The 17,870-nt window shown below is 56.8% G+C and overlaps 2 protein-coding genes and 5 non-coding genes across 7 annotated transcripts; all 7 read left to right on the forward strand.

Moving 5' to 3' along the window:
• Positions 1–340: 340 nt before the first annotated feature.
• On the forward strand, positions 341–3,867 carry RPL13A (ribosomal protein L13a). Its single transcript, XM_004472614.5, has 8 exons — positions 341–461; positions 1,924–1,996; positions 2,361–2,426; positions 2,589–2,690; positions 2,881–2,966; positions 3,145–3,204; positions 3,512–3,634; positions 3,757–3,867. Exons 1-8 carry the CDS (start codon positions 447–449, stop codon positions 3,841–3,843), a joined length of 612 nt encoding a protein of 203 aa, XP_004472671.1. The 5' UTR covers positions 341–446; the 3' UTR covers positions 3,844–3,867.
• On the forward strand, positions 2,039–2,122 carry LOC111758942 (small nucleolar RNA Z195/SNORD33/SNORD32 family). Its single transcript, XR_002793060.1, has one exon. It is a non-coding gene; the product is annotated as a small nucleolar RNA Z195/SNORD33/SNORD32 family (small nucleolar RNA).
• On the forward strand, positions 2,726–2,810 carry LOC111758941 (small nucleolar RNA Z195/SNORD33/SNORD32 family). Its single transcript, XR_002793059.1, has one exon. It is a non-coding gene; the product is annotated as a small nucleolar RNA Z195/SNORD33/SNORD32 family (small nucleolar RNA).
• Positions 3,007–3,077, forward strand: LOC111758943 (small nucleolar RNA SNORD34). Its single transcript, XR_002793061.1, has one exon. It is a non-coding gene; the product is annotated as a small nucleolar RNA SNORD34 (small nucleolar RNA).
• LOC111758944 (small nucleolar RNA SNORD35) lies at positions 3,269–3,355 on the forward strand. Its single transcript, XR_002793062.1, has one exon. It is a non-coding gene; the product is annotated as a small nucleolar RNA SNORD35 (small nucleolar RNA).
• A 5,422-nt stretch (positions 3,868–9,289) lies between the features above and the next one.
• Positions 9,290–11,783, forward strand: RPS11 (ribosomal protein S11). Its single transcript, XM_004472611.5, has 5 exons — positions 9,290–9,409; positions 10,154–10,285; positions 10,482–10,557; positions 10,838–10,967; positions 11,601–11,783. The coding sequence occupies exons 1-5, from the start codon at positions 9,395–9,397 to the stop codon at positions 11,722–11,724; spliced, it is 477 nt and encodes a 158-aa protein (XP_004472668.1). The 5' UTR covers positions 9,290–9,394; the 3' UTR covers positions 11,725–11,783.
• Positions 10,661–10,748, forward strand: LOC111758940 (small nucleolar RNA SNORD35). Its single transcript, XR_002793058.1, has one exon. It is a non-coding gene; the product is annotated as a small nucleolar RNA SNORD35 (small nucleolar RNA).
• Positions 11,784–17,870: the final 6,087 nt, after the last annotated feature.

The raw sequence follows: 17,870 nt of genomic DNA on the forward strand, positions 1-17,870 counted from the left end.
ATCCAGACCTCTAGTCTAGACTGAGCCAAAAAGGGCCGACCCACTCGCCCCCTGCGGGCCACCACGTAACCTGCAGCCATCAGTCACTTGAGGAAACGGTGCTTTCCCTCCCAAAGATGGCAGGCAGGCCGCGTGCGGGAGTGGAGCACTCCCTTAAAAATGTGGCCGCCGCGGCTGGCCAATCCCGCCGCAGCGGAAACACCGCCCCTCGCCCCGCCCCGCACAGCCACGGCCGCCGCCGAGAGATAACTGGATTGGACAGTCAAAAGACGGCCCGCCCCCTAGCTGTGCCCGCTGTCCTCTGCGCGCGTGCGCATAATACTTTGCCCAATGAAAAGACAGAAAGCTACTCGCGCAGCCCCGGTTACGTCACTTCCGCCACCCCTGTTTCAAGGGATAAGAAACCCTGCGTGGACGCTTCCTTCTTTCCCAGGCAGCTGCCGAAGATGGCGGAGGGGCAGGTTCGTCCTCCGCGCGGTCCGGGGCGGCGAGGGCCCGGGGGGATTCCAAATCGGAATGGGGTTGGAGCGTCTTTCTCCTGAGACGAGGATTATAGGATTTGGGGTCGATAACTAAGTAAAATGGAAGGTCTTTAGGGCAAGGAGAATCTGTAAGGGGGTGACTAGGAGGACACCGCTTAATTGGGGACTCTAGGCTTGGGACTGGCTAAATCGCCGCCTTTTGTTCCAACTCGAGGGTCAGTGGTGGGAGTTTTGAGCGGTGAAAGAAGTATTGTATAATTAGGCTTCATCTACTTCGATGTCTGGTGTGGAGGGCCACGAGGCCGGGTCTTTGCCGAGGTGGGACCCTTGTTATACCCAGCGAAGCGCGCAGAAGGCGGTTGGGTGGCCTCCGGGTGAGGAGAAGCGGGGAAGGCTTAGTTCAGGTGGAGGAGCCCCTCACCCTGGAGCCGGTAAGAGTCGGCGACCGTGTCTGTTCTGGACAAAATGGATCCTTCACCCTGCCAAAGGGTCTGGCTGCCTCTTGTTAACGTAGGAGTGCTGATGAGGTTCCCTGCGTCCCCGGGTATCTTGAGCAGAAACCCCTTCGGCAGTAGGGTGAGAAGGCTGTCTACAGGGCATTCGGGAAACGCAGGGTTTCCTCACTTGCGGGCCAGTGGATGCCTGGAAGGCTTGTTATTGAAGGCAGAGGGTCTCCAGATCGGCCTGGGCGCCTTTGGGAACATAGCATCTTTAGCTCTTTAAGTTTCTTGGTCTTTGGTATGATTATATATTAGGGAGATAGGTTTCAGAGAGAGGTGTTTTTTTTTTTTTTTTCATTTGCAATTACTCTGCTTTATTGGGAAGGGGGACAGTTTCGGAGCCAGGTAGACTCAGGCTCCGCGGTAGATTTGTGTTGTGTTGTTTAATTCAATCACTTCTCCCCATATTCCTGAGGGACATACTGTTCTCATTTTGCAGGTGAGGAAATTGAAGCATGGACAATTGGAGATTTTTGGCCAAAGTCACGTTGTCAGGAGGTCTGGCTTTAGACTCTGTGCCCTGCTGCACTGCCTTCCAACACTCACGAAGTATATAATAAGCATTCAATAAGAGTGGCAGTTTCTGCCTTTGTCAAGGGGACAGCCTTTGAGTCTGTAGCCCAGGGATGCAGAGCTAGTGTGGGCAGGTCACGGGAGGCTTAGCCAGGATCCTAGAACGGACAGGTCAGGCCGTAAGTTACACATCTGATCCAACTCACTGAGTGAAATACTGAGTCAGCCTTTTACTCTCTGGGCCTCAGTTTCCTCGTATGTAACCTGGGGCTTGGATCTTAGTTCCAGGCCTGAGAACTGACTAAGAGGTTCTTTTTGGGGATCAGGTGGAACAAATAAGTAGAAGGGAGCAGCTGGTCAGGGTGGGGGGAGCCCAAGGAAGGGGCCATGGATGCTCCTGAGCCCTCACTGTTTCTCTCTCCACCCAGGTCCTGGTGCTCGATGGCCGAGGTCATCTCCTGGGCCGCCTGGCAGCTATCGTGGCCAAGCAGGTGCTGCTGGGTAAGTGTTCTTTGTGCTTTCCTCTGTTCTTAGCCCCAACCAGAGGTCAGTGATGAGCAACAATCACCATCTTTCGTTTGAGTCTCACGACCATGAGATCAACCCCATGCACCGCTCTGAGACCTGCCAAACCTCTCTCTCTCACACACACACACACACACACACCCGGGTGTGGGACTCCTGCCTCCGAGAGGCAGAATTTGATCCTAAGTCTAGCTCTTGACCTTGGCCTCCTACACTGGGGTCAGCTGCACACAGGGAATGTGCCCCTTCTCTGTTGTCAGCAGCAACTGGAGCGGGCGGATGAGCCCTCTAGTGCTCTCTGCCCCTGCTCCTAACCTTTTCTCCTTGATTTCTTCACCAGGCCGGAAGGTGGTAGTCGTGCGCTGCGAGGGCATCAACATTTCTGGCAACTTCTACAGAAATAAATGTAAGTCCAGGTAGCACAAGGGGGGCTGGCGAGGGCCAGCCTGAGTAGGCCTCTTGGGCTCCTCAGCAGTTGCAGGTGGCTGGTGTTGGAAGAGTTGTGAGGTTTGGGGCAGGGCGGCCAGGTGTGCTCACTCGGGGCCTTCCTGTGCCCTCCCCTCACCAGTGAAGTACCTGGCCTTCCTCCGCAAGCGGATGAACACTAACCCGTCCCGCGGCCCCTACCACTTCCGGGCCCCCAGCCGCATCTTTTGGAGGACAGTGCGAGGTGAGCGGGGCCCAGGGCTGCCAGGGTTGGGGCGTGTGGCCCGTGATGAGGACTTCTCCCACTCCTGTTCGAGTCTCCAGACCATGAGATGACTCCACATGCACTACCATCTGAGGCCGCCCTTCCGCCACCCCTGCGCGGCGGGGGCTTCTGCCCAGCCCCCTGAGCCGCCTGCCGCCTCTGCCCACAGGCATGCTGCCCCACAAGACCAAGCGGGGCCAGGCTGCGCTGGAGCGCCTCAAGGTGTTTGACGGGATCCCACCCCCCTACGACAAGGTGAGCTCGCCCGCATCCAGCTCCCGCCCCGTGCGGCCCCCGGCGTCCGTGATGTTCCTCAGTTACCTACATTGTTCGAGCCCCATGAGAACAGCCCTGGCTGAGACGCCGGCCCCGGCCCCCGGCCCCTCGCCCCTCACCGCAAGGCTCTGAGCCCCTCTCCTTCCTTGCCCAACAGAAAAAGCGGATGGTGGTTCCTGCTGCCCTCAAGGTGGTACGCCTGAAGCCCACGCGCAAGGTGAGCCCCCCTGCAGTTAGGATCGTGGCTCACCTGGCCTTCCAGGACTCCTGGCCCCCAGACTGGCAGATGATGGCTTTTTCTCACGATGGTCTGCGGATGCCTCTGCGGGCACTGCCGATAATGCCAGTGGCTCAGCTGATGCCAGAGAGGGCAGGGGGTGGGGGGCTTGACTGAGTGCAGTTAGTAGGCTCCTGAGGTCCTCCAGAACTGTCGTCCCCCCCCCCCAACAGTGTGGGCAGGGATGTGTGCCTGGGCCCTGGGGCGCTGCCTTACACCTTCCTTTCTCTGCTCCCCCTCCGCCCAGTTTGCCTACCTGGGGCGCCTGGCTCATGAGGTTGGCTGGAAGTACCAGGCAGTGACAGCCACCCTGGAGGAGAAGAGGAAGGAGAAGGCCAAGATCCATTACAGGAAGAAGAAGCAGCTCATGGTGAGGGCAGGGGCTGGGGAGGACCATGCCCCTGGGTGGGTTTCGTGACTGCTGCCAGTCCTTGGTTATGGGCAGGATTGGGCCCACTGGAAACTGACCACCTGGTGGTCTTGCCCCCACAGAGGCTACGGAAACAGGCTGAGAAGAATGTGGAGCGGAAGATCGGCAAATACACAGAGGTCCTCAAGACCCACGGACTCCTGGTCTGAGCCCAATAAAGACTTTATTCCTCACACTTGGCCTGGCCTGCCCTTCCTCCTCCATCGCCGCCCCGGGGTGGGGGACTCTGGACGCACTGCTGTCCCCTGTCTGGGCCCTCGGGGCAGCCTGGGGCTCAGAGGCCGAGGGAGGTGCAGAGGCCCGGGGGGTTGGGAGCTCCCTGCTCCTGAGATCAGCAGCTGAGAGCTTCTTGGGCACAATTGGTCTGTGGCCTCCTTAGTCAAATGAGAATTTCACAAAAGCAGACAATAGGAAGAACCACATACTTGAGTTTCAGTGTTTGCAAAAGTAAGCCAGGAAATGGTAATGGCAGGGTGCCCTCAATTGTGAACGGGCCCCTTGTTCCACAGTGTACTCGGCAGCTGGTGGAGTGTGTGAGGACTCCTGTGGGTGCAGGCCTGTCCTGGGGTGGTCGGAGGGTATCGGTAATGCCCAGGCTGGGGAGATGGCCCACAGGCATTGCCCTTGCTAACCTGTATTGTGACCAGAAATGAATAAATTATTTTTAAAGGAAATTGGTGTCCTTGCAGTATAAGTCTTTAAAGAAATGAGTCTAGAATGTGCCTTTCCTGTGGTAATTGATGTGCCAAGGATTTTTTGGAACTTAAAATTCACATACGGACATGTCTCTGTAGCCTGTGGTGCTGTTTCTCAGCTGGCGTGGGGCTGCCTCTAGTGGAATTGTGAGGATCTAGTTTGAACCATTCCCTACTCCCTGCTGATCTGATGCCTCGCTGATGGCTGCAGTGTGCATGTCATTTTGTGTAAGGAAACTTGGATGCTCAACATCGAATGAGTACCAAGAAAACTTTGGGTATAATCACTTTATTAATCCTCAGATTGACAAAACTGCATGCCACGAGAGTTCACAAAAGCATGATCCATTAAATTTTAATAAATTGGGCTTTATCAATGAAAAACTTGCACTTCCAAAGAACAATCAAAAACCAGTCACAAAGAATACAGATCATTTCAAAGAACTTATATCTAGCATATATAAAGAGCCTTTGATGGAGAATTACATCCATCAACAATGTGGGATCTAAGCCCCTTCTCGATTTAGAGGTGGAGTGGACATCACCAACCCAGGGTCCACAGGATGGAGGAATAAAATATGGGTTAGAGTGAACTTACTGGAATTCTACTATAAAACTATTGTGACTCTTAATGGAAGAAACTAACATTGATCTGGAGAAAGTGGCCAAAGTAGTTCCTGAGGGCAGGGAGAGGAAAGTAGAGATGAGGTGTGGGGGCGTTTTCAGGACTTGCATTTGTCCTAAATGATATTGCAGGGACAGATGCTGGACATTATATATCCTGCCATAACCCACTGAATGGACTGAGGGAGAATATAAACTACAATGTAAACTAATCCATGCGGTGCAGCAGTGCTCCCAAATGTATTCACTAAATGCAATGAACTGATGAAAGAGGTTGATGTGGGAGGAGTGGGGGGTGGGTGGGAAACGGGTATGTGGGAACCTCTTATACTTTTTAATGTAACATTTTTTGTGATTTATGTATCTTTTAAAAAAAAGACAATTTAGTATTATATAAAAAAGAGCCTATGAAATTCAGTAACAAGGAGACGACCCAATTAAAATTTGGGCAAAAGGTTTAAAGAGACCTTTCACCAAAGACAGGCAACTGGCCAATGAGCGTGTGGAAAGATGCCCCATGCTGCTCATTACCAGAGTGCCGCGCCTCAGGGTTCCTGAGGACAAAAACCTGGAAGTGGATCTGCTGGGCCAAAGAGGTTTTCTGCCAGCCCCCAAGGCAGTGCCGTGTCCACCACCTCCGGTAGCAGGTGCCCTTTGTGACCAGGGCCAACCCAAGGGCACGAAGGAGGGTCTTTTTTCCCCTTTCATGGTAAGCAGATGCTCAGCCGCGGAGCTGCACCTGCTCCCTGGGGTCTTGTTTGAATTGGCATCTCCATGCTCACGGGAGGTGAGGCTTTCCGCGGCTCTTTTACAAATAAGTCCGGGCCGCCTGGCAAAGGCAGGGCAAGAGGCCCTCGAGGGATAACAACTACATTTGTTTGACTTTATTATTAAATACCAAGGATTTTTACTGTGCAGGTCTAGAAATCAATGTAGTGGGTTGTAACTGACTTTAAAATAAGTGAAATTAAATAGAATTCGGGGCAAAAATCAGTGTATTGCAGGAAGGAAAGGAGTGTTTCTGAAAACAATTAGAGATGCAGAGGGAGAGAGGTGGGCGGAGGTTCACTCACAATTTAGAATGTATTTCCTACTGTGGGTTGTGGTAAAAAAAAAAAAAGAAGTTGAAAGCTATGGACTTATTCAGAGCAAAGTAATATTTCTGTGTTTTGCTTGTCCCTCATCAAAACCACACAAGTTGCTCTGAGCAATCTGCAAAATACTGAGCATTTTAAAAACCAAAAGGATATCACACCTAATCCCATCCCCCAGGTTTACAAACTACCGGGACATTGTCCTGCATTTCCTTCTAGGCTTTTTTCTACTTTTTTTTTTGGAAGCACCAGGGATTGAACCTGGGGCCTCATATATGGGAAGCAGGTGCTCAATCACTGAGCTACACCCGCTCCTTCTAGATAACTTTTGTACTTGGTTCAACATGTATTGTGGATAAAATTGAGTCCTGCTTTTTTTTTTTAACTGAATATCATACGTCTTTGTACTAAATCACCCAGAAACTCCAGAAATTACTTTTTTTTTCCCCCGTCCCCAAATTATAAAAATAATCCCCTCCCCACCCCCCACTGGAAGGAAGTCACAGAAGTTTATAAAAGCAAACAATGAACAGCCCCTGCTCCTTAATGCTACCTCCAGAGGGACCGAAGCAATTAACATTTAAAATTATTATTCAAAATTGGCAGCACTAAGTACAAGAGGCAAAAATGAGTTTTTTCAAGTTTGTAGCACTCACCTCTCTGAGGTGATTATAATTTAAACCTGCACTAGAATGAGGGTGGGGGAGCTGCCTCTGGAGCCTCACTGGTCAACGAAGGATTCCTTGAGAAGGAAACATTAGAGACTTGAGGGATAAGCACTTGGGTTGGTAAAGCAGCAGGACAGAGAGCTTTTTCCATGCAGAGGAAACAGTACGTTGGAAGGACAAAGGCCTGGAAAAATGTTCTACAAACAGCAAGGAAGTGGGAAAGGAGCAGTGCTATCCTTTAAGAGGGGAATGAGAGGGAAGCAGATGTGGCTCAAGCGATTGGGCTCCCATCTACCATATAGGAGGCCCAATCACTGAGATGCCCCTCACCAAGATACACCTTTTCCCTAGGATTTATTTTTAAGTGTTTAATTCACACTAGTAATTATTTATTTCAGTAGTTTAAAACAATACCAGTTTATTAGCTTACAGTTCTGAAGCTCTTAAGTCTGGAATGGGTCTTAGACTGGTTCCTTCTAGTGGCTCTAGGGGACAATTTGTATCCTTCCTTTTCCAGCTTCCAGACACTGCCCACAGGCCTTGGTGCAAGGTCTTGTGGCTCTCTGACCTCTGCCTCCTTCTCTGACACTGACCCTCCTGCCTCCCTCGTTAAGGACACTGTGGTGACACTGGGCCCACCTGGACAACTGGGTCAGGATGGCCGAGTGGTCTAAGGCGCTACACTCAAGTGTTTGCTTCCCATTATTTATTTTTAAGTGCTTAATACACAGTTTGGGCCAGAATAAGACACAAGCTTAACTCTTGCGTATGATGGTTATCGACTGAGTGCATCTTTGTCATTGAATAACTTAGTTGGGACGTAAGAGCAAAAGCCTAACTCTAAGGTCTTTGGTGAACAGGGGAGAAGACTCCAGAAAGGGTGATCAGGGAACTCCTTCTGAGGTTTTAGTTTTTATTTTTTACAACTCTTCTACGCAATAATTTTGATGAGAGGGAAGAACTTGGACCTCGAGTCCTCCAGGGGTTATTTCTCGATTGCCCTTGGTTGCATGTGTGAACCTCAAAACTCTGTCTCTCTGTTAGTTTCAGCTTCCTCCTCCTTTTCTGTAAAATGGGATAATAATTGTAGCAACTGTCAGTGTGGGGGAAGCAGCTGCACATGCATTTGTAGAGAGAGGTATTGACACTGAACAAGGAAAAACCCAAATAAATTAGGCCAAGACTTAACTAAAGGAAGAGGCACCTGCATGTGCCAAGGTGTGGCGTGTGAAGTCCTGCCACATGGTCCATGCCTGCTAGGGAGTTGGGGGTTGTGGACAGGGCTGGCTTCCACAGACATTGGATATCACCCCCTCTGCCCTACACAGAGCCTGAAGAACAGTAGGTGCTCAAATGTGAGCTGAACATAAAAAATAAGGCAAGCATTTTTTCTTACAGGTAGGTAATTAAGAGCTCCAAAGCCAGGCTGCCCAGGTTCAAACCCTAGCTCTGCTTCTCACTTTCTATGAAACTTGGAGCAGCTGTACCTCAGTACCACCACCTCTAAAACAGGAACAGGCACAGACCCATTTTCTGAGGGTTGTTGTGAGGACTAAACGTGTTAAGGTGTATACAGCTTAGTATGAAGCCTGGCACATGGAAACTGCTTTGTATAAGAGTTTGCTCTTTTCTAATTTTCATGAAGTTATAGACCTGCTCCGTCCCACATGGTGGCCACTAGCCATAGGTGACTGTTTTAATTTAAATCTAATACAATTAAATAAGCTGAAAAACTCAGGTCCTCAGTCCCACATGCCACGTTTTAGGTGCTCAGCTGGGTTAGACAGCAGATTTATATAAAGTGTCCATCATTGTGAATGTCCTATACTAGACCAGGGGTTCTTAACAAGGGGTCCATCAGCTTGAACTGAAACTTAAAAAACGAACAAACACGTTATTCTCGAGGGGGCACGTTGGCGCGGGTGTGATATATTAAACAATACACAGTATCGTGTGGACTTAGTAAGGGGTCTGTGGTTTTCACCTGACTGGCAACGGTGTCCGTGGAACAAAAAGGTTAAGAGCCCCTATACTACACAGTGCTACCTATGGACAGGAAAACAGAAGACTGGATGAGCGAAACTTTAACCTTTTAACTAAAAAACTTCAGGAAGTTGTTGGGAACGTTCCTCCCCACGAACGGTGGCGCCTCCGCACATGCTCCTGGGCCCTTCCGGTCCTGTGCCCGGCAGAAAGATGGCCGCCACCACGTCCTGTTTGAATCATGAACGCAAACGTGTGGTCTAAACCCCACGTGAATCTACGCACCGCACAAACATGACGGCCTCCTTACAACTCTCGCGATAACGGTAGGCGCACTCAAGGCTGGCAGGGCCTTCCCAGCCCCTGCCAATCAACCAGGAGCAAGGTTGGCCTAAGACTCTCGCGAGATAGTCACACCGCTCACCGCCTCGTTGCCCTTTTTACGTCATAGCCGCGTCCGTGCAGTCCCCAAATAAGCGTGGTTGGTTAGAGAGCCCTGTCAATCAGAGTCTCACTCAAAGCACCGCCCAAGGCCGGGTTCTTTTGCCTTACGTCACTTCCTCTCGAGCCCCTGCGTGCTTGATAAGGAAACCCGGATACCGCCCCTACTCTCTTTTTTTTCAAGTGGCCGGGAAGATGGCGGACATTCAGGTGCGAGCTCGGGGCGGGAGAAGGGTTTATGGGGTTTGTCCAGGGCCTTAGGTGTACACCCTGGCGGCAGGGCTTCGCCCCACACTTTGGGGGTTAATTCTGGGTGACCCTTATTTCCTTTCCTGGGGATTAACACGGGCAGAGGGCACGTGCTTTTGGGTTAATCTAGATGAACGTGTCGGGAGGAAGGGGGACGCGTACTTCGGGTTTAATGAAGGCTCGAGGCTTTTAGGGGTTATCCTCTTAAAATTCTGGGCTTAAGGGGCGATTTTATGGAGCTCCCGGGCCTTAATTTAATCCTGTGAGAACCGAGTGGCAGAGGCCATGCCGGGCAGACCACCAGTTTGTCCTTAATCCTGAGTGTGCTGGTGTTAAATTCGGAGTGAATCCTCGATAGGGGACTTTGGGACTTGAGTAATACTTGCTGCAGCGTGTCCAGGGTGTTAGAGGGATAATTATGCATCTCCGGGGCTTAATGGGTGAATTCTGCCTGCGGTGAAGTAACCCCAGGTTTAGAGTGGAGCGGGTGACCTCGGGATGGATAGAGTGTCTTAGAAGGTAATTCTTGGGTACTGGGCTGTGGGGGTGGATTCTTTAATCTGTTGGTTTCAGGAATTAAATGTTGACTGTGTCTTAGGCATAAGCCCAAGAAGTGTTGGGGTTTGGAGTGTGGGGGGGGTAAAAGTTGTAGAAAACAGGGTCTGGGGTTTGTTGCCTGTCAGCCCACCAGCTTCCTCCCCGCAGACTGAGCGTGCCTACCAAAAGCAGCCAACGATCTTCCAAAACAAGAAGAGGGTGCTGCTTGGAGAAACCGGCAAGGAGAAGCTCCCACGTTACTACAAGAATATCGGTCTGGGCTTCAAGACTCCCAAGGAGGTGCGGGGGCCCCGGGGAAGAAGAAAATCAGATCCCTTTCCACGTGCCTGCACGTGTGCCCAAGCAGTTGCCCCGCCTCCATCTGAGCGGCTTTCCGGGGCTGCTGGGGATTGTAGTCTGTGTTTCTGAGGGCACACCCCCTGTTTCCTTCAGGAACTGCATGGCCAAGGCTCACTCCCGTCTTTTAACCCTGTAGGCCATTGAGGGCACCTACATCGACAAGAAATGCCCCTTCACTGGTAACGTTTCCATCCGAGGCCGCATCCTGTCTGGTGAGTGAGGGGCTCTGGGACCTTGGGGGTGAGGGAGGGGGCTGGTGTCCTGGCCTTCCTGGCTTTGAGGGAGTCGGAGCTGGAGTTGGGACCCCAGGACACTGGCAAGTGATGTCTGTTTTCACGATGGTCTTCGGATGCCCACCACGGGCAGTGCCGAGAAATCTGCTCGGCAAAGCTGATGCCGGCAGCAGGGGTCCCTGGGAACCCTCAGCAGCTCCTGTTCCCAGTGCGCCCTGGGGAGCCCTTGGGGCCTGACCCAGTCCGCCCCTCCCCCCAGGCGTGGTCACCAAGATGAAGATGCAGAGGACCATCGTCATCCGCAGGGACTACCTCCACTACATCCGCAAGTACAACCGCTTCGAGAAGCGCCACAAGAACATGTCTGTGCACCTGTCCCCCTGCTTCAGGTGAGCAGGCGCTCGGCCTCCTTGTCCTCTGCTCCCAGGCCTGGGCTGACTTGAACCTGGCTTCAGAATGTTCTAGTAGGCAAAAGTTTGCGGATTAAAGATTAGATTTTGTCAGGCGAGAGCCTTGGAAAGGTGGGAATTAGAAGCCTTGTTCCTTAGACATTTCACAGCGGGGACTTTGGTGATGGACAAGCGGCAGGGTCCTGCTCGTGTAGACAGCACATTCTAGCAGGGAAGACAAGTCACCTGGACAAGAAGAGGGATGACAGGAGGGCCTTACGGGGGGTGACTTGGGAAATGCTAGGGGGGCTCTGGCTACTGGGTAACAAGGTGGGGGACAGGGAGGCTGCCTTGAGCACGTGACTGTCTTTGGGTGCCTCCAGGTTGTGGTCCTTAAAATGAAGCTCTTGGCAGCCCCCAGCCCGCCCCGCAGAGGTCCTGGAAGCGCTCAGCGTGCTCTGCCCACGTGAAGCTGGGCGCCGGCGTGTGGGTGGTGCTCAGTCGGTCACGACCTGGGGCGGGTGGAAGTGAAAGCTGAAGCCGGGAGGCTTAGCCGGGCAGTCGGGGCCCCCTCTGAGTCGCCGGGCTTGCTGTGGTCCTTCCTGGTGGCCACGCTGCTTCCGTCCCCCGCAGGGACGTCCAGATCGGCGACATCGTCACGGTGGGCGAGTGCCGGCCCCTGAGCAAGACCGTGCGCTTCAACGTGCTCAAGGTCACCAAGGCCGCCGGCACCAAGAAGCAGTTCCAGAAGTTCTGAGGCTGGACACCGGCCCGTCCCCCCGGCTCAGTGTCAATAAAGTTATTTTCCCACCCGCAGGCCACGCTGGCATCTCGGGGTCTTTCCCTGGAATTTAGCAGGGTTGGCACTGGAAAGTTCGGGTCTCCTCTGGGGAATGCAGGCTGGGGGTGAGGTTGAATCTCTGCCTTCTCCCCCCTGGTCTCTGGGTGGAGAAAGCAACCTGGGCCCCTCTCTCTCCGTCCCTTCCCTGTCTTGGCTCCCGAACAAACAAGGTCATCTCTCCTCCCCCAGCCTCTGGGGAGGAAGTGCAGGCGCAGGCCCCGCTCCCCCATCCTCCCTGCTGCCAGCCCTCCGTCCTGGCCACCTGGGGGGAAGGGCAGGGCAGCCCCATCTGCGCTGGGCTGTGGCCTCCCGAGGCTTTCTTGTGTCCAGGAGCTGGGCTCCACCTGGGCCTACCTGTCTCCCCTGGTGGGAAGAAGTGGAGCAGGCGGGGCCCTCGGAGGGCGGCGGGGACCCCAGCCCTGCTGCTCCGCCCACACTGCCCACTTGGGGGGAGGAGATGGGCTCCAGGTCTCAGAGTTTGGAAGTTTCTTCGCACCAGCTGCCCCTTGAAATCCAAGTAAGGCAGTGGGCTGGAGGGCAGGTCGCAGGGCTGGGGTGGGCGCAGCCGGGAGCCAGCCCTGCAGGGAACTGCCCGAGAAGGGCTTGGGAGGGGGCTGGGGGCAGGGGGAGAGACGGGAGGGGCAGCCTGAGATGGCAGGGTGGGAGGGCAGGAGCCAGGGCGCGTTCTGCTGGGCAGAGAAGCCAGGGAAGGCGGGGGACTGAGGGCTCAGCTGGGAGAGAAGCGGTCACCTGAGGGGTGTCACAGGCAGCCCTGGGGTCGGCGAGAGGGAGAGGGCAGCAGAGGGGGGCCAGGGCTTACGGGGCTCGGCCAGAAGGGGAGTGCTGAGTGCTGGAGGGTCATCCTGCTGTGGCCTGCTGGTGCCCGGTCCCCGGGTCCCTGCCCCCCAGGCCTGTACCAGGGTCTGAGGCCAGCACTGGTACAAGGGTTGGGAGACAGGGCCGCGAGGAAGAGCCGCTGCTGCCTCGCGACGGCCCAGCGCTGCCTTTTACCCTGGCCCGCCTAGGGCGGGGGTTCCTGCCAGAGGAAGTGGGGACGCTTCAAAGGGGGCAGGGAGGGTCAGGAGGGGGCACGCCCAGAGTTTCAGGCCCGCATGCGTGCGGTGCTCTGTGCTGGAGGGCACGGAGGCCCAGGTGGGGGGCAAATCCAGGAAAAGGGGCACGGGGCCCTGGGGCGGGCAGAGACGGGCCCAGAGGCGCGGAGGGGGGGCCTGACAGTGACCCAGAAGGAGGGAGAAAGGCCCGGAGGGGGGATCTGGGAAGGAACAGAGGCCCAGATATGGGGGGCAAATCAAGGAAGGGGGCAGGGACCTGGAGGGGAAGAGAGACCGGAGGGGATGGGAACAGAGGCCAGGTGGGGGGGGCAAAGCCAGAGGACAGGACAGCGGTTGGTAGTGGCCCAGAAGGGAGAAGGACCTGAGGGGCACAGAGACCCAGAGGTGGGTGGGACCCAGAAGGAGGGGCACAGACCAAGAGAAGGGGGAACGGGGGACAAAGCCAGAGTGAGAGGGACAGGAGAGGCAAATTGAGGAAAAGGGGGACAGGGGCCTGGAGGGGGCAGGCAGACCCAGAGCGGTGGGAACAGGCCCAAAGGCAGGTGGGAGCCAGAAAAGGGGAACAGAGGCGGGGGACAAAGCGAGGGACAGGAGGCGGGGGGGGGGGGGGACAACGGACACAGAAGCCCAGAGATGGGACAGGAGACCCAGACAGGGTGGACAGAGACCCGGGTATAAGGGACAAATCCAGGCAGAGGGGGCCGGGAGGGGCGGGAGACCCAGCCAGGCTGAGGCTGGGAGAGGGCGGCCCCCTCCGGCCGCAGGTGTTTCCGTTTGGGGTGGGGCCGCCCTGTTTACAACAACAACAGCCCGCTCCCCTGTTTCCTCCAGCGGTTGTTGGGGCGTCTCCTTGGCGCCCCGTCCTGCATCGGGCCGCCTCGTGGGGGCGCGGTGGGGGACGTGGGCGCCGGGGAAGGGACCCAGGAGAGGGACCCCTGGAGCGCGCGCCCTTGGCTCGCGGAGCAGGGGCGCTAAGCGCTGCCTCTGCCCCTTTTCCGAGAGTGGGCAGTGAGGGCCGTCGGCCTCCTGGGTCCTAGTCCCAGCCTCGACCCCGCCGTCGCCTGCTCAGTGGGCGCAGCCCCCTGGCCGCCCCTCCACCAGCCGCGCCCCCTCCCCTCCTCGGAGCCTTTGCACCCGCCGTTCCCTCTGCCTGGAACTCTCCTCAGCTCCCACCCAGCCTCCTCCCTTCCGTGCTAGTCTTTCATCTCCAGCCACCCGCTTCAACTTGCAAAACCTCCAGCCCTCCTACTCGCCCTGCTCGCTTTTCTTCCTTTTTTTACTCCACAGACAGGTAAAACCTCTTTCTGGGATGTTTGTGCATTTCTTGTACTGTGTATTGTTTCTCATCTGTGGTTTTGCGCTATGTACTTCCTTCTCCACATCCCAGAGCCTAGAACAAGTTGTAAGCGCTGGCAAATCTTTTGTTGAACGAACAACTTAAATTCCCACATTCTAAGGCTGGCTTGAACCCCGGACCTCAGGGGCTTGTCAACACGGGCAGACACTTGGAGGCGTGGAGCTACCGGCCCTGGATAGACTCGGGCTGGAATCCCACCCACCACTTGCCAGCAGTGTGACCTTGGGGACGTGACACCCCCCACCGGGGAACCTCAGTTTCCCAGTCCGTCAGGTGGATCAGCCTGGTTGGTGCCTCCATGCCCGGCCGGAGGGGCCAGGAGGCTCACCTGCACTGGTGGGGCGGGGCTTCTGAAAGGTGCTTTTTTGGGATTAAACCTGCAGGGGCCTGTTGTTAGAGAGGCTGGGCCCCTTGGCAGGTGGCCCCAGGTGATGAAAGATTGTGGAACCCTGAGCCGATTCCCGTGGGCCCTGGTGGTTTGTGTCTCTTTTAGCATGCTTCTGGAATTTTCTTTTGCATGCCCCGATGGCAGTTGCCATTTCCTGGGGACATTAGCTCCAGGACTGTGTTGGAGCAGGGTGCTGGTTTTTGCTTGAACACAGGGCTGGCCTTGGTTTTACAGTGTGTGGTGGCCCTTGCGCCTGTGATAGCAGGACTTGGTAATAAAGGATTAGAGCAGAACCTTGTTACATGGAAGCAAGACCTGGTCATACTGTAACCAGCCTGCGGGCGTTACTGTGCCGCAGGCACCCAAGTCCCTCCGAGTGGAGTCCAGGGAAACTGAACTGCAGTGGGTTCCACGCGGGTTTTCCTGAGCCCATCCTAGGAAAATCTGGGGTCGAAGGCTGTGGCGGGTCTTGGCTCTGTGACATATTACAGCAGAGGCCTATGGATTGATTCAGAGGTAGGTACAGACTCTGCTAGAACATTCTAGCAGGATCCCAGGGACCTCCTAGAGGTATGGACAATCACCCCACGGTCACTCCTTATTGCCTGCCTTCGTTCTACAGAGCTGCCAGCGAGTGGAAGAGTGGAGGGCCAGGCCTGTCCCTGAGGGCCTCTGCCCTAGCGGGGCCCTGCGGGAAGAGGGCCTCAGGCGTCACCCCGGATGGTCCCCTCGTGCCCGGAGCGCGCTGTGGACGTGCGTCCCGCAGATGCGAGGCTGAAGGCCACCGGTGTTGGTTCTCTTGCAGTTCTGGAGGCCAGAAGTCCAAAACCAAGGCGTGGACAGGCGCTGCCTGAGCCCGCGGGGAGGCCCCTCCTGGCCCTGCCGCCGCAGCGCTTCTGCTCGGCCCCGAGTCCCGGGGCGTCTTCCTCGGCCCTGTGTCTGGGTGCAGATTTCCCCTTCCTCAAAGGAAACTGGTCCCAAGGCACCTACTGGATTTAGGGCCCATCCTCTTCCAGCCTGGCCTCATCTCAGCTGATCACATCTTCAAAGCCCCCGTTTCCAGATGAGGCCGCGTTTGAGCTGCGCAGAGGGGAAGCCAAGGGGAAGCGGAGGGGAAGCCTCAGCTTTGAACCTGGGCCCCGGCCTCGGGGCCGGCAGGGGGCGGTGCAGGGAAGGTGCGGGCCAGGGCCGGCAGGGGGCACGCAGGGCAGGTGCGGGGCCCGGGCCGCAGGGGGCAGGGCAGGTGCGGGCCAGGGCCAGCAGGGGGCACCGCAGGGCAGGTGCGGGGCCGGCAGGGGGCAGGGCAGGTGCGGGGCAGTGCCGGCAGGGGGCAGGGCAGGTGCGGGCCAGGGCCAGCAGGGGGCACCGCGGGGTAGGTGTGGGGCTGGCAGGGGGCAGGGCAGGTGCGGGGCGGGGCTGGCAGGGGGCACGCAGGGCAGGTGCGGGCCGGGGCCGGCAGGGGGCACCGCGGGGTAGGTGCGGGGCTGGCAGGGGGCACACAGGGCAGGTGCAGGCCGGGGCCGGCAGGGGGCACGCAGGGCAGGTGCGGGCTGGGTCTGGCAGGGGGCACCGCGGGGCAGGTGCGGGGCGGGCCGGCAGGGGGCAGGGCAGGTGCGGGCTGGGGCCGGCAGGGGGCAGGGCAGGTGCGGCCCGGGGCGACTCCGGGAGCCGGGCTGACCGGCCGCTGACCCCACCGGCACAAGGGCCCTGGGCCGGGCTTCCTGTTTTCCTCGGCGTCCTCTTGAAAATGAACAAAGGACCCTGCGTTTTTGCGTTTTCCTTCTGCAAGGGGCCCAGCCCGTTCTGTAGCCCCGCACTGCCCAGCGCAGCACGGGGGCCACCGAGGGCAGGACGGGAGGATTTGGGGGGCCGCTGCCGAGGCTGAGGCCATTCCGCTGGGCCCCGGGAGGGCAGGAGACCGCCGGGGTGCCTCCGCTGGCCCCTGGGCGCAGCGCAGCACCCCAGGCGCACAGCGGGGACCGCAGCGGGCGTCATTGGGGCCCGGGAGGCCTCTTCTCTCTTGTGGCAGGAACGAGGGCCAGTGCGGGGAAAGGGTCTGCACCAGCCCCGCGGCCGCGTGGCAGGAGGGAGAGGCACCGAGAAGGGGGCGCCGAGCAGGCGCAGGGAGAGGCCTCCTCGACGACGGTGGGGGGTGGGGGCAGAACAACGGTCTCGAAGATGCCACGGCCCAGTCCTGCAATCCTGGGACCGTGTTTCCTTGCAGGAGGTGATTACGCCAAGGGTTTGGGGCCAGGGAGATTGTTCCGGGTCGTCTGGGCAGGCCGACGGAATCCAAAGGGTCCTCGCAAGAGGGAGGCCGGAGGGCTGGAAGCCAAGGTCAGCAAGGAGCGGGTGCAGCTCTGTGGTTGAGCGCCTGCTTCCCACGTGCAGGGTGCCAGCTGCAATCCCTGGTACCTCCTAAAAAAGAAAAGGAAAGAGGAGAGGCGATGCTACCCGGTGGGCTCTGGAGCCAGAGGAAGGAGCCAGAGGCAGGGGCCACGAAGCCGAGAGGCGCGAGCGGCCTCTGGAAGCTGGGAAAGGCCCCAGCGCGGCGGGGCTCTGTGGGCCATTTTCCTGGCAGTTGGTCTGAGCGGCCTCGGGGGAGCAGCAGGGGCACGAGGGCCGCTGGGCAGGTCCTAGGGCGTGGCGGAGCCCGGGGCAGTTTTCGCAGGCCCCAGGGACGTCTGTAGGACTCCAGGGGACAGCCTGGGCCTTGGCATGTGGCAGACCCTGAAGGCTTCCCAGGTGTCCCCTGAGGGCCCCAGGCAAAGAGGGCAAGACCCAGGGGTCTAAAGAGTCACCCAGAGACAGAGCGAGGCCTCAGGGCGCCTTTGAGGGGCCCTCGGGTCCTTCGTGGCGGGTCCTCGGCCAGCTGGGTGAGGGGGGAGGCAGGCCCTCGGGGCGAAGGCGGGGACACGGGACCTCCTGCTGGGCCCAGGGATGTTATGCCGGGTCTCAGAGGGCCTGTCTAACGGCTTCTTTCTTTCTGTCTGCCTCTGTGTGTCTGTCAGTCCATCTGTCTGTTTTTCTGCCAGTCTGTTTTAGCTGGCTCTCCTTTTTTTTTAAAGATTTATTTAATTTATTTATTTCTTCCACTCCTTTGTTTTTTACTTGCTGAGTCTGTTCATCTTCCTTGTGTCTTTAGGAGGTACCAGGAGCCGAACCTGGGACCTTCAATGTGGGAAGGAGGCTTCTAATCCCTCGAGCCACCTCCACTCCCTGCTTTGTTGTGTCTCATTATGTT

This window comes from Dasypus novemcinctus, chromosome 18, assembly GCF_030445035.2.
Source record: "Dasypus novemcinctus isolate mDasNov1 chromosome 18, mDasNov1.1.hap2, whole genome shotgun sequence".
NCBI classification, from domain to species: domain Eukaryota; kingdom Metazoa; phylum Chordata; class Mammalia; order Cingulata; family Dasypodidae; genus Dasypus; species Dasypus novemcinctus.

Bases quoted from the DNA above. Each gene is read 5' to 3' on its own strand.
- RPL13A (XM_004472614.5), top strand. The intron at 1,997-2,360 runs GTAAGTGTTCTT...TTTCTTCACCAG, and splicing joins GGCCAAGCAGGTGCTGCTGG to GCCGGAAGGTGGTAGTCGTG. The intron at 2,691-2,880 runs GTGAGCGGGGCC...CTCTGCCCACAG, and splicing joins CTTTTGGAGGACAGTGCGAG to GCATGCTGCCCCACAAGACC.
- RPS11 (XM_004472611.5), top strand. The intron at 10,286-10,481 runs GTGCGGGGGCCC...TTAACCCTGTAG, and splicing joins GCTTCAAGACTCCCAAGGAG to GCCATTGAGGGCACCTACAT. The intron at 10,558-10,837 runs GTGAGTGAGGGG...CCCTCCCCCCAG, and splicing joins CCGAGGCCGCATCCTGTCTG to GCGTGGTCACCAAGATGAAG.